Below are 12,772 nucleotides of genomic sequence, written 5' to 3' on the forward strand. Positions count from 1 at the left end.
TTGGGGTATCCAGGATTCACTGTGGTGGGAGTACTGGGTTCCAATGATGCCGAGTGGTCTTGGTTTCTGTTAGTAAGATTCTTACGTTACCATCTGGGAATCTCTGGAGTCAGTTGTTATAGTTGTCTCTGGCTGGAGCTTGTTCCTCCTGTGATTCTGTTAGCCTCTGTCAGCAGACCTGGGAGTCCAACCCTCTCCTGAGTCTGAGTGGTCAGAGCACTCTCTGCATGCAAGCTCTCCTCTGCAGGGAAGGTGCACAGAGGTCTGGAGCTCAGCTCTGCCTCCTGGCTGAAGATAAAGGCCCAAAAGGGTCCCTGTCCCAGAAGCTATGTTGCTTCTGCAGCCCGTGGGCTCTCCTGCGCAGACTGGTCTCTGAGGGACCCAGGATACAAGATGGCTCTCTCACCTGCTCCAGCGGTCAGAGCCCTCCCTGGAGGACACCTCTCTTCTGATGAGGAAAGTGCACAGATGTCTCATGTTGAAGGTCCTAAGCTGGTGACATTAGTTCTGGACTGGGGGACAAGTCTTTGAGAGGCATCTTGACCTGACCTCTTCCTGCTGCTCTGCTTGCTGCCCTCTTTGTGAGCACTCTGTGCCTTCTCCACTATCATGCTCTGCCTCACCAGACCACACACCCAGAAACTGGCCATGGGTCGAAAACCTGTGAGCCAAGGTGAGTCTCCTCCAAAATCGTTTCTCTCTCTGGTACTTGGTGCTGGGATGAGAAAACGTGTAGATTGTAAGCTTTATGTCAGTCATGTGTGCTACGCATCTGTAGTGTGCTTCAGGTCTACTCATAGGCCTGTGCCTACATAGCCAGTCTGGGATCTGGGCAGGGATCAGTCTGTCTGGACGGAAAGGCCAGGGTCAGATCTCAATGTGTGCTGGACCTCATAAACTACCATGGCATTTCCTCAGCTGATATTTCTTCCTGGTGGCCCCAGTGACCTCTAGTTCCTGATGGCTTCTAACGCTCTGGACAGAGGTTTGGATTTTAAGAAGCCTCATGTTTTTGTTCACATTTCTTCAGGCTGGATCTCAGTCCAAGGCCATTGAGGGGTGAGGGAGACACAGCGCCTTCCAGGAACTACAGCCTCAGCTCAAATCGCAAGCTGCTTTTTCTCAGATTAGTAGCCTTTTGACCTCAATTTTCACTTTTATCAGTTCAGTGGGATTGCCTTGGAGTTAGGATACAAGAATGGAGACCAGGAGAGGCTGGGGAAACGGGTGGCTGTCTCTGGGGAGCAGCAGCTGCCTTCCTTCCCTGATTCTGAGGGGGAGGGCTTCTCTGGCTTCCATCCCTGCTAGCTGGCCTGAATGGGGACAGGGCCATAGCAAAGAACAAAGGAGCTTACCATTGGCTCCATTGTGCTTTGAAGTCTAGGCTTTCCTGACATCTGCCTGCAAGCATTTACTTGTCTGAGTTTCTAAAGAACGATTCTTTGTTTCCCATCCCTCATTGTGTGAACTTGGGGGATGAGGACGCACTTAGCCATCTATCTGACCCATACCTGAGACTCAACTCTCATTCCAATATTTTTGGTAAGGTATCACTACAAAACATATGACTGACCCTTGCTCTTACTAAGTCAGGGCTGAGTCTGAGAACCAAGGCAGTAACCGAAGAAGGTTTTTGGAATTCTGGTATCTAAGAGCAGCATAGCTTGTAGAGGCCTGATGCCCATCAACCCTCAGGCAAGGCTGGATTTATGTTCCATCCAGATACTACTGTGTTTCCCCTCCCCCAACCACTCCCACCACCCTCTTTTCTCTCTGAAGAAGAAGAAACAGTTTCCTTCACTGGTCCCTGCCCAACAACAGATGCTCTCAATTATTGCAAAATTGATAAATAAATCTATTTTACTTGTTTTGGTTTGTTTCCCCAGGAAGCTTTGGCTTCTCTGATCAACACATAAACACACACTCAGTTCCATATCCTGTTTAGTTTGAATCAAAGATGTACAAGGCGTCTCTGTCCTTTGGCAGCCACTGTGCAGAGACTCTATTGTTAGCTCCCTCTCCTGGTGGAAGATGGCCGGCTATGAACCCTCAGGGGCCTGGCAATGTGCCTTTGGGAATACACTGATTAAAAACAACCCCCAGTACTCCATCATAGCCAAAGAACTGGTCATTTAAACCACCCATTACATGACCTCCCAAAGGAACAGGTAGGGCCAATAGAAAAACAATATTCCCTTTTTGTTTGCTTTATCTTAAAGTTTTCTTTCCTCTACCTGTCCCAGTTTTTAAAAGGCTTGTATAGAACCTGCCTGTACTGCTATGCCCAGTGACATGTGCTTATAAATCCTATGACTTGGGAAGCCGAGGCAGGTTCGAGGTCAGGATGAGCTACATAGTGAGTTTAAGAGCTGCCCGGGCAAGACACTGAAACCACAAACCACACCTCAAAGGCCGCAAGGTCGCTGTTTTTAGTTTGATGCTTTTCTCATGGGCTGCATGAGATTGTGTATGAGAGTGAGAGGAGCCTTGTGAAACAGAAAACTGTTACTCTAAATTCCCAGGCAACGCTTTTGCAAGGCAGCGCTGATGGCTTTTTTTCTAGGTCAAGGGTGGGACTACTTTAAAAAAATTTTTTTTTATTACTACTAGTTTAGCTCAAGGCCTTTGTCTTGAATTAATGATTGTAGGCTGACAGGCAAAAAATATTTTAAAGGATTGTTTTTAATTTTTCATTATTGTTTGGGAATAAAATCTTAGAATCAAGCTTCCTGGCTTTGAGAGATCCAGTTCTGAAAGAAAGAAAGAAAGAAAGAAAGAGAGAGAGAGAGAGAGAGAGAGAGAGAGAGAGGGAGGGAGGGAGGGAGGGAGGGAGGGAGGGAGGGAGGGAGGAAGGAAGGAAGGAAGAAAAAAGGGAGACAGATAGACAAACAAAATTTAATGTTAAGGTAATACTTGATTAAAAATATCCCCAAGCTTCATATCTGTGCTTGGTACAGACTCATGAAGTCAGACCCCTTGTTTGTTGCATGGGAAAAGCCTTTTTCATTTGAAAAGCAGAACTACAAATGTCTGCAAAATAGCAGGGGGGATGTGAGATAGCGTCTCAGAAAACCTTCTGTCATCCTTGATCTTAATGTTTGGAATTCTATGTTTTAAAAAAAAAAAAAAACAGCATCCTGCCTTCCTTTTAAGATGTAAACCTCGAAGTCCTGCTAGATGGGTAAAAGATTGCTGTTCCCTTTTCTGAGGCGTCCAGGAACTTGCCCTCCCAAGAAACTCACGTGATAGGAACCCCCACCCACCACTGCTTCTAGTGAATTCCTGGTGTCTGTCATACAAAGCAGGACCGCGGATTTTTAAAGGTCTGCAGGGGCTTCAATCCTTGGGGGTGGGCTCTGTGTAACAACCCCTTGTAATGCTGTGCTAGCCATTTCCACACAGGCCTGTGGGCAGCAAACACACAATACGAAGTGTCTCTGAGCACTGCCATCTGCTGCTAAGAGACTGTTTACCTGCCTTGGGAGTCCGCTGATGGACAGAGGGCTCTGGGAGTCCACAGCCCCACTGCCTAGGAGTAATGGAGGTGGTGTTGTTGGTCACTTGATATTTGAAGCACACGGATAATAGACACACAATGCACCCTGGCATTTAGGAAATTGTGTGGAGCAAAACCATCATCATCTATTTTTTAAAGAAAATTATGGGTCTTACTCTTTTCAATTAAACTTGCCTGGGTATTTGAAGGTGCTCATAGAATTCCATTTGTGGGAATTTGGGAAAGGCATTGTGTTGATGTGTGCAGTGGAGAATTAAGATGAATGGTAATTGAAAGAGAAGATAAAAGCGAGTGGTTTCCATGGGGAAATAATCACGACCTGCTGTCAGATTGATTCCAATAAGAACACTGCTTTATGTGAAATGTTTTTTAAACAGCTAAACCAAAGCAGTATGTGAGAGCTCATCTGAGAGCGTGTATTGCTGTCTGTGTGCTGTTATTAGACCTCCATCTGAGATTCCTTGACGTGCATTCTCCACCAGCACAGCTGTGTTTTGGCTTCTTTGTGGTCAACTCTCAGCTGGAAATGAGGAGTATCAGGTTGCAGAAAGATAATCCTATATTTAACAAGAGGGATTCACAACTACCAATGTGTGAAGTCACTCCTGTGTGCTAGCCCTGGCTTAATGCTGGTGCTGAGTCTGACGTGTCTCTGTAATGTTTCCAAAACACCTTGCAGCGTTTGGAAGCATTTAGCCATAGAAATTCTTCCCTGTGATTTGTATCCAAATTTTTTTGTGCATCTTTTGTGAGTAATCCTTAAGGAAGCCATTTCCTTGTGCCCCTATTGTATCCCATAGAGAACTCCATCAGAGACCCTAAATAATTCCTTGCTTTTATTGCATGACACCGCTGTGCCTCACATTAAATGGAAAGAAACATACCCTGTAGGCATGAAGCACAAATGCCTACAGAATAAATAAATGAATGAATGAACTTTGTTCAAACCTTGCTTCCATTTCACCTCCACTACTCTACCAGCTGGGACCCTGGGGATGGATGTGATGGGCAGAGGGGTGGGGGGACTGACAGGGGCCAGTCTCAGTTTTCCTCTCTGCGGATTTGGCTCACAGAAGGCAGGAGACCAGCAGATGTGGCAGATAAGGTGATATCTGTAATAGATTTGGCTGTTTTCCTTTCTTAAAGTCCCTCTCCATACCATTTCCCCAGAGGGTCGTCTGGTGTCACCTGTCATTGTTATCACCGTAATTCCTCTTTACCCTTAATTCCTGCCTACAACTTTGTAAAGGGTCTCTTTGTGAAATTCTCCTCAGTCAGTCAGTGTGACAGGTCCCTGACTGATATTTACCCAAGCCACAAGATGACAACGTTGACTAATATAGACACAACAGTTTGGCTCTCTTGTGTTCTAACTAGTAAATGGCCTAGGAGAGATCTGTGAAAGTGCTCTGTCTGTTTGATGCAGGAGAGAGTGTGGCTGGGTCCGAGGAGCAGGTGTTTGCCTTTAAATGTGTCTAACTTGTAGCTTCAGAAACCGTTCTCTGAAAGGAATAACTCTCTTAAATGTGTTCCTATTTCCTTTTCAAAGTCATTATGTACAAATCTGATGTCTGCTCCTAGCCATGACATCTCCTGGGAAAGTTTACATCTTATTCAGTTTTGTATTTATCCTTGCCTGATCCATGCTGGTGCTTGATAAATATTGACTGACTGAATGGTTATTAGCATCTAATAAGAGAAGAAAAAAATCAATACAGGGATGGAGGGTGGATTAGATAGTATTCCTTGATGCTCTGTGTTCTCCCTTCACAAGACAACAGCTATAAGACATGGCTGCCCTCAGAAAAGCAGCTTGCAGAGCAGAGTAGCTACATCTTTTCCCCCAAGTTAGAGTCTTGCTATGTAGTTGTCTTAGTTTCCTTTTCTGTTGCTCTGATAAGAACCCTACCAGATGCAACTCTAGGGATTTTTGGCTCACAGTCTGAGGCAGAAAAGTCACAGTGACAGATGGAAGCAGTGGGTCCCATTGCAGTCATAGTCAAGAAGCAGGCAACAATGAATGCTTGGGCTCAACCCACTTTCTTCTTTGTGTGTACTCTTTGATCCTAGTCTTGGGAATGGTGCTGCCCACAATGGGCAGGTCCTCCCATCTCAATCAGTCTAATTAAGATATGACCGGCAGGTGTGCATGGACACCTATCAACTATGGTTCTAGACCTCATCAAGTTGACAACTGAAATTGACCATCACAGTAGTCTGGGATGACTTTGAACTTGTTATTCTCCTGCCTCAGCATGAGTCAGTGTTGAGATTACCAATATATGCTACCGTGCCCTAGATATATAATTTATAAAGACTCTTGTTTAAAAATCACCAAGATTTCAGGACAAAGTCAGCCAGATGATAGGTTAAGCGAGAACCCCACAAAGCCTTCTTGAATGGATCCCTGAGAAAGAGGGAGATTCTCTGCTGACAGGTGTGAGCGGTCTCTCTGTGCTAGAAAGCCATCCTTCTCAGCTCAGCATCCTTGTCCCACACACCAGCTCAGCAGTAGGTCTCATTACCCATCTCTCTCAGTGCTAAGAGAGATGACCAAAGGCCTCAGTGTCTCTTCCACCATGCACCTCAGCTTTTTGATGCTGTGACCCCCAAAACTGTTCTTTAGGGAACAGATTCTTGAAACTCTAACCTTAGAAAGCAGTAACAGGTAATGACCATTCCTCTCTGAGTGTGAAGGGGTATCATGTATCCAGTTGCATTAAGGTCCTTTCAGGTGGAGTCAGGTGGAGTTTGTCTTTAACTAGACAGTCCCCAGGGGCCATTGTCATTAGCTTCTTAACTTGGCCACTGGACATCTCCTGTGGCTTATGCTGCCTTCAATGACAACAGTGCTGGGCACATATGCTGATAACCTTGGCCTAACCTTGTATTTCTTCTGTTCTGCCCAGATCCTGAATCTTTACAGACCCACTGTGTTCTCTGTCCTTCACAGGGTTCCCGATGGCACATAGAGCTCCAGCCATGGGCAGGCCCTTCTCGGTCCCTGGACGAAGAGGCCTCAAGGTTCCTGAGCTACATCAGTACCACTCAGGTTGTGTTTCAAGCTCAAATAGGTTTGGGAATAATGTCAAAGGTACTGACCAACCATTGATAGAAGATTTTGCCATCTAAGTCCTGGGAGTTGTGAGGAGCTCCTGAGCAGGGTAGGGTCCCCTGTTGCTACTCAACTTTTTCCCACACCCATGAAGGCAGAGAAGATAGCTTCTGTTTGCCTGTCATCTTCCTAGATTCTCACCAATCTGGAATGTTCTAATGATTCATCCCCATGTGTTTTAAAGAATCACTTTAGAAAATTGCTTTGGAAAGCCATGTGAAGAGACAGATTTGTCCCTGTGAGTAGGCAGTCAAGTATGTCACAAAACCAAACCATCTTCTTTCCCATTTGGAAGCATCCGGCTGTATGCTTCCCAGCCATGGGCTCTTGGCAACCAGGCTGTGATAGGCAAGGAAGACGGAGGCTCTGAGAAGAGAACCACCAGAAGCTAGTGACCCCAGCGCTCACTTCCCTCTCCTTGGATCGCCCTAAGTCATCACTGAGCAGCCCCAGTAATGGATGGCTTTCCACACAGTGGCAGCTCCTGTTCAGCTCTGGGAGTGAGGCAGAGTCCGGCCCTGAGGAGGCAAGAGAACATCCATTAAAGTGACTCTCAGGCTCTTGACACATTAATTAGAAGGTTCACTGTCACATTGCCCGATCCTAGAGAAGGCAGATGTAACGGAGAGATGAAGGCCCGAGAGATGCTTAGCCCTGCACTGAGAGGAGGAGGAGGGTAGAACTTTCCGAGCCTGGGAACTGAGCACAAGGTTACCCTAAGAGGCCCCCTGGGCACAAGTGGCCTGCGGGAGGGGGTGCTGGATGCTTATTTCCTTAAGTCCACTGGCCCTTACCACTGCACTGAGCCTCACGGCAGCAAAGCCGTAAAGGATAAGAAAGAATATGGCCCTTACTGTGAGACAGAGTCTGGCTGTTTAGCCCAGGCTAGCCTTGAACTCCTCCTGAGTGCTCAGGTCTCAGGTGTATGCCATCATGCCTGGCTTGTTGCCAGAGCTGTAGGAGGTTAGTTTAGGTTAAAAATCTTATTTCTTACATGATGCCACAAGACACTTATAGGAATTTTAATACTTGTCCCCGAGACATGGAAATAAAAGCTTGTGGAGTTAATTGTGGCTGATAGAATGATAAATCAGTCCTCATGCTTTATAGAAATTTATCTTATTTTGGCTGCTTTAAATTAATTTGGTGGATTTACCCAGGCTTAATTAAAATACTGAAATTTTAATTTCACAATTATGGTTTTAGATGAAGGATAGAATGCTAGATCTCTTAATTACAACCTAAAAACACTCTTTAAAAGCCTGGAGAAAAATTAGAGGTATTAAAATTATAAAGTGAACTTGAAAACGATGAGCCCCATCCTCCAACATTAATTTATTGAGCACAACTCTCCAAATCCTACTTTACATGTATTTTGAGCTAATGTTGCTTAACTTTTATGAGGAGTGTTTACTTGCAGGATGCGCTTTGGGCATCCAGTGGTCATTTCAGATTCACTTGGGTCTTTCTCATGAGCCATGGTCTGAAAGGGGGAAAAGTCTAGGAGTAAGAGGCACATTCTGATGTGATATGGGCTAATGCTGGAACCTGGACCATTGATTTTGCCTCTGTGACTGTCCCTGTTCTGATCCCCAAAACCTTGAGGTTGGACCAAATGCTTCTAAGATCTTCTCCATGGCTGAGAAAGTAGGTGAGGGTGGCTATTACCCAGGCATTCCTGAACAGCTAAGTGGTCAGGCGTTTCTGAAGGCAATGGGCTTGCAGTCTTGGCCTCACGGAGCCCAGAGATGAGTAAATATATAATCATCAGACAGCTGGAGAAGATCCATAAGCAAGAGCGTGTTTGAAGCGGTGAGAGAAAGATGCTTCCCACCTCCATGTGCTGTGGGCTCCATAGCAGGATCTTAGTTCCTAACTGATACAAGAGCTGGGAAGTGCAATACAAGAGCAAATGACAAAGTTTATGCTGAACTCCGTGGGTGTCTTCATAAGACAGTGCTGCTCTAAGACATGGCCAAAGCACAATGCTTTCATGCTTTGCACATGGAGAAAGAAAGGAACCTGGAAAGGAACAACAGGACAAATGGATTTCCTCTAGATCCAGGCAGTAAATTCTAAGGATGCTGACAGGAGATTTTTGGTGGAGACCTCAGCTGCAGGGATGGGGCGGGTGGGGCAGTGAATCTAAGAGCTAGTGGACAATGAAGAGATGAAAGCGACTTTAAAGTTTATTCTGTCTTATTGCAATCCCAGTGACCAGGAGGATTCAAGGCCCTTCCCCAGCCTCTGCATGGGAAGGCCACCCCACTCAAAAGAATCTGTATAGCTTGTTACACATAGAGGGAGCCAATTGCTCCCTGTGAAGTTATAGTCCCTTGAGAGAGTGCAGTTTGAGGTAATGATTGTATCAGGTTGGAATATTTTGAAATGATATGGCCCGAGTTCCTTTCAGACTCAGTGGAAGGCTTTTTGTCCTTCAGAAAAATGTGACAGATTGCAGACCTCTCAATGGTTTTGTAATCAGGAGACATTTTATCCAGCTGATGGCTTCCAGGTGGGAGCCGTCATAGATGACACTGATTCTCCGTTCGATTCTTTCACTAACTGTTGCTTCTCTATGCAATGCGGAGCTTTGCCGATGCCATTGTGACTTATGCCTCATTTAGAAATCATGTTAACAATGGAGGCCTGCAAAACTTGCAGAATATTAAAGTCACTGTTACCTAAAATTTTCTGTTAGCAGCAGTGAGCCACTGAGTGAATTCCACCCCCATCTTCCTCTGCTGCTTTAAGAAAACAATCCCTCAAATCTATGCTCAAACTGGTACAGTAAAGGCCAGCACTTGATAAGCTCATGGCTGAGTTTTTCATGTGTCAATCACCTACCCAGGGCCTGGCACTCTGTGAGTCTCCCGGATCTCAAACCTTAATAAAATGCCCTTCTCAAACGGTAATTAAGTAAGAGGGGTGTCTCTCAGAGGTTGAGCATGTGGGTGAGCTTTAGACAGTCATGGGTGTGGTACCCCTCTGCATACTGATGACCTTGGTGGCATGATTATGGCCCTGAATTTTTATATTTTTATTTTTCTTCCTTCCTTCCTTCCTTCCTTCCTTCCTTCCTTCCTTCCTTCCTTCCTTCCTTCCTTCCTTCCTTCCTTCCTCTCTCTCTCTCTCTCTCTTATGAAACACCAGAGGCTATGGCATTTGACCACAGTACACAGAGCTTCAGGTTCAGCTAAATTAGCAATATTGTTTTTCATAATATGAGAGGTCCTGCTCACACTACAGAGTTCTGCATGAATAATTCGGTGAACTGCTAACAGGAAACAGTTAACTCGTGAGCACTTGCTCTGTTCTGATGGAAGGCTCCAGAGCCAGCTTCTTAGGGCAACCCCCACACCATATGCCTCCAGGAAGCACGGCTTTGAGTACAGAGTTCATCTAAGCAACAGTAGCTGTTTTAAATAAGAAAAAAGGTTTAAAATCTGTTTTTCTGACTATTACTACCCATCTATTATCTGTTATTTATCCAACTACCTATCTCTACTTGTAAAAACAAAAACAAAAACCCTTTGAAGTCAGTCTGGATACACAGATTAGAACTTTGCAACCTTGTATCGATAGTATGTATTATATTTGTGCTCTCTCTCTCTCTCTCTCACACACACACACACACAGAGAGAGAGAGAGAGAGAGAGAGAGAGAGAGAGCAAAAAAATTCATTTTTGCCTTTGAGCTTTTCAGAAATAATGTAACCATATAAAAATAGAGTGAATTTTTAAGGGATTCTTGTCAAAACTCCTCAAATATTAAGAACCTCTTTGCCACATTCTATTCATGAGATGGTAGACTTGCTATCCAAACTTTTGGGATGCAAAACGAAATGGAAATGTATTAGACCTCTTTAAGCTAAATAAAAAAAAAATTTCACAAAACATTTTTTCCTGGAATCTATTTGCTTCTGTTCAGACCTAACTTACTTTATATGGCTAAAATTACAAGGGGAATTAGGCAGGCAGAGAGTATAATTACTTCAGCTGGAGCTTAGCTTGAAGTTGCTGTCCTCGCTTGTTTTGTTTGCAAGAGAGTTTTTTGAAACCATGGCTATAAATCTTAGCCAGAAAATTTGAAAAAAAAATCAATATTTAATTATTTTTTAAGAGCAAAGTTTTATAGAGGACTTCTAGTTATTTTCCAAAAATGAATGTCTGTCAATAAGATGGTTAATGAATGGTTAAAATTAGATAATTCCTGTGCTGTATCTTTTAGATAAGACAAGAAGGGGAGTGGAAAAGAGTGTCTCTCTGATTAAAGTATCTGTGCATGATTAAATCTTAGATTAAGGAAAAAATGTAATTAGATAAAGTACAATCCTTATAGAGAGGATTCTAAGTTAGTAACTGTCAACCTTCTTAATGTTATAACCCTTTATTCTCCCAACCATAAAATTATTTCATTTCTCCTTCATAATTGTAATGTTGCTACTGTTATGAATTGTAATGTAAACATCTGATACTCAGGATATCTGATATGTAATCCCTGTGAAATTCATTCAACCCCCAAAGGAGTTGTGACCTACAGGTTGAGAACTGCTGCCCTAGACCGTGTGGAGGCTCAGGAGGAACCACTGGTGCTATAAGCTTGACTATCTCTCTCCCAGAGTTCCTACTTTGAGAGGCCTCTGGTTAATTGTTGGTGCCAACTTCTCTGTTCTTTGTTGGGGGTCAAAGAGGATGCTGTCTTCACTTGAAAGCCCTGGCCCAGGTCTAGTCTCTTTCCTTAACATTCTAAGGTTCAGGTGGGCAGACCATGCTGGGTCTTTTTTTCTGGGGCTTTATAAAAGGCCAAACCCTCCAGTAAACTCAAAGGGCTGCCTTTCCAAGGAACACCTCCCTGCTCCATCCACTGCGGGGTGTGTGAGAGAAAACTTATTATACTACGGGTTCCCCAGGGATCATGATACCTTGTCAATCCGGAGTGGAACACAGAGTGTAACTCTTTTTTCTTTTTCCTTTTTTTCTTCTACAACTAAGGTGATTTGTAGCGGAGGAGCCGTGTTAACCATCACTTACATGGAAGTGGCCAGAGCAGAGTTTTGATGCCATTAGAATGGCAGTAGGAACATACCCTGTGTGTCATTGTGGAAAAGCTTAGAGAGAAGTGTCCACAATAAGTGTCTTATCTTCAGAGCAAGGCACTGCCCTGGAGCAAAAGGCTCAGGCTTAGGCAGCCCAGGACCCTCAAAAGTGCCTCCTCTAAGCAGCCTCCTGGAGGAGGCACGGCACAGAACAGAGCATGGAGAGCTCAGGTTTAAGACGCAGCAATTTTTCTATCAGTGGATCAGCTCTGACCAATTAGATTGGCAACAACTCTGTCCTTGGGTGGTTGAGGAAGAGCAGCAGGTAGGCAGACAGAGGCAGAATTTCTACCTCTGTCTGGCCAAATGGTGGAGGATGAATTGTAAAATCAGAACACTGTGCGCCGTTAACACACGTGTTCTGTAGTTGTTGCTTGGGAGAGGACTCAGATCCATTTTCTGATGACTAATTTCTTCTTTGAACAGTGGCCGGAGACGGAGAGGTGGAAAGACACTGAGCTAAAAGGAGAGAAACTTGAGTGCTTTTCCTTGCTTTTTTTTTTTGAGACCTCAGATCTCATGCAACTTAGGCTGGCCTCAAAGTCCTTATGTAGCTGAGGAAGCCTTGAAGTCTTCATGCTCCTGCTTCCACCTCCCCAGTGCTGAAATTACAAACACGTGCCACCACGTCTGGCTGATTTTTTGCTTTTGTTTATTTGTTTGGAGATTTTATTTATTTTTATTTCATATATGAATGTTTCCCAGAACATATATTTGTGCACTGTGTGCATACAGTACCCCTGGAGACTAGAAGAGGGCGTTGGATCCTCTGGGACTGGAGTCTGACTATTGGTCAGAGCTGATCCACTAATGGGAAAATTGCCGAATCTTAAACCTGATCTCTCTGTACTCCGTTCTGTGTCGTGCCTCCTCCGGGAGGCTGCTTAGAGGAGGCCACTTTTGAGGGTCCTACCTAAGCCTGAGCCTTCTGCTGCAGGGCAGTGAGAGCCCTGCTCTGAAGATTAGACACTGAAGATAAGAGTGCTCAGAAGAGCAGCCATTGCTCTTAACCACTGTGTGTGTGTGTGTGTGTGTGTGTGTG

At 44.6% G+C, this 12,772-nt stretch overlaps 1 protein-coding gene across 1 annotated transcript in view; it reads left to right on the plus strand.

The window, feature by feature from the left end:
- Positions 1-12,772, plus strand: part of Mettl24 (methyltransferase like 24) — a 131,392-nt gene that overhangs the window by 40,163 nt on the left and 78,457 nt on the right. The window contains exon 2 of the mRNA XM_021175136.2: positions 6,471-6,569. Within this exon, the coding sequence (XP_021030795.1) occupies positions 6,471-6,569 (99 nt within the window). The remainder of the gene's footprint in view (positions 1-6,470; positions 6,570-12,772) is intronic.

This window comes from Mus caroli, chromosome 10 (genome assembly GCF_900094665.2).
Source record: "Mus caroli chromosome 10, CAROLI_EIJ_v1.1, whole genome shotgun sequence".
NCBI lineage: Eukaryota > Metazoa > Chordata > Mammalia > Rodentia > Muridae > Mus > Mus caroli.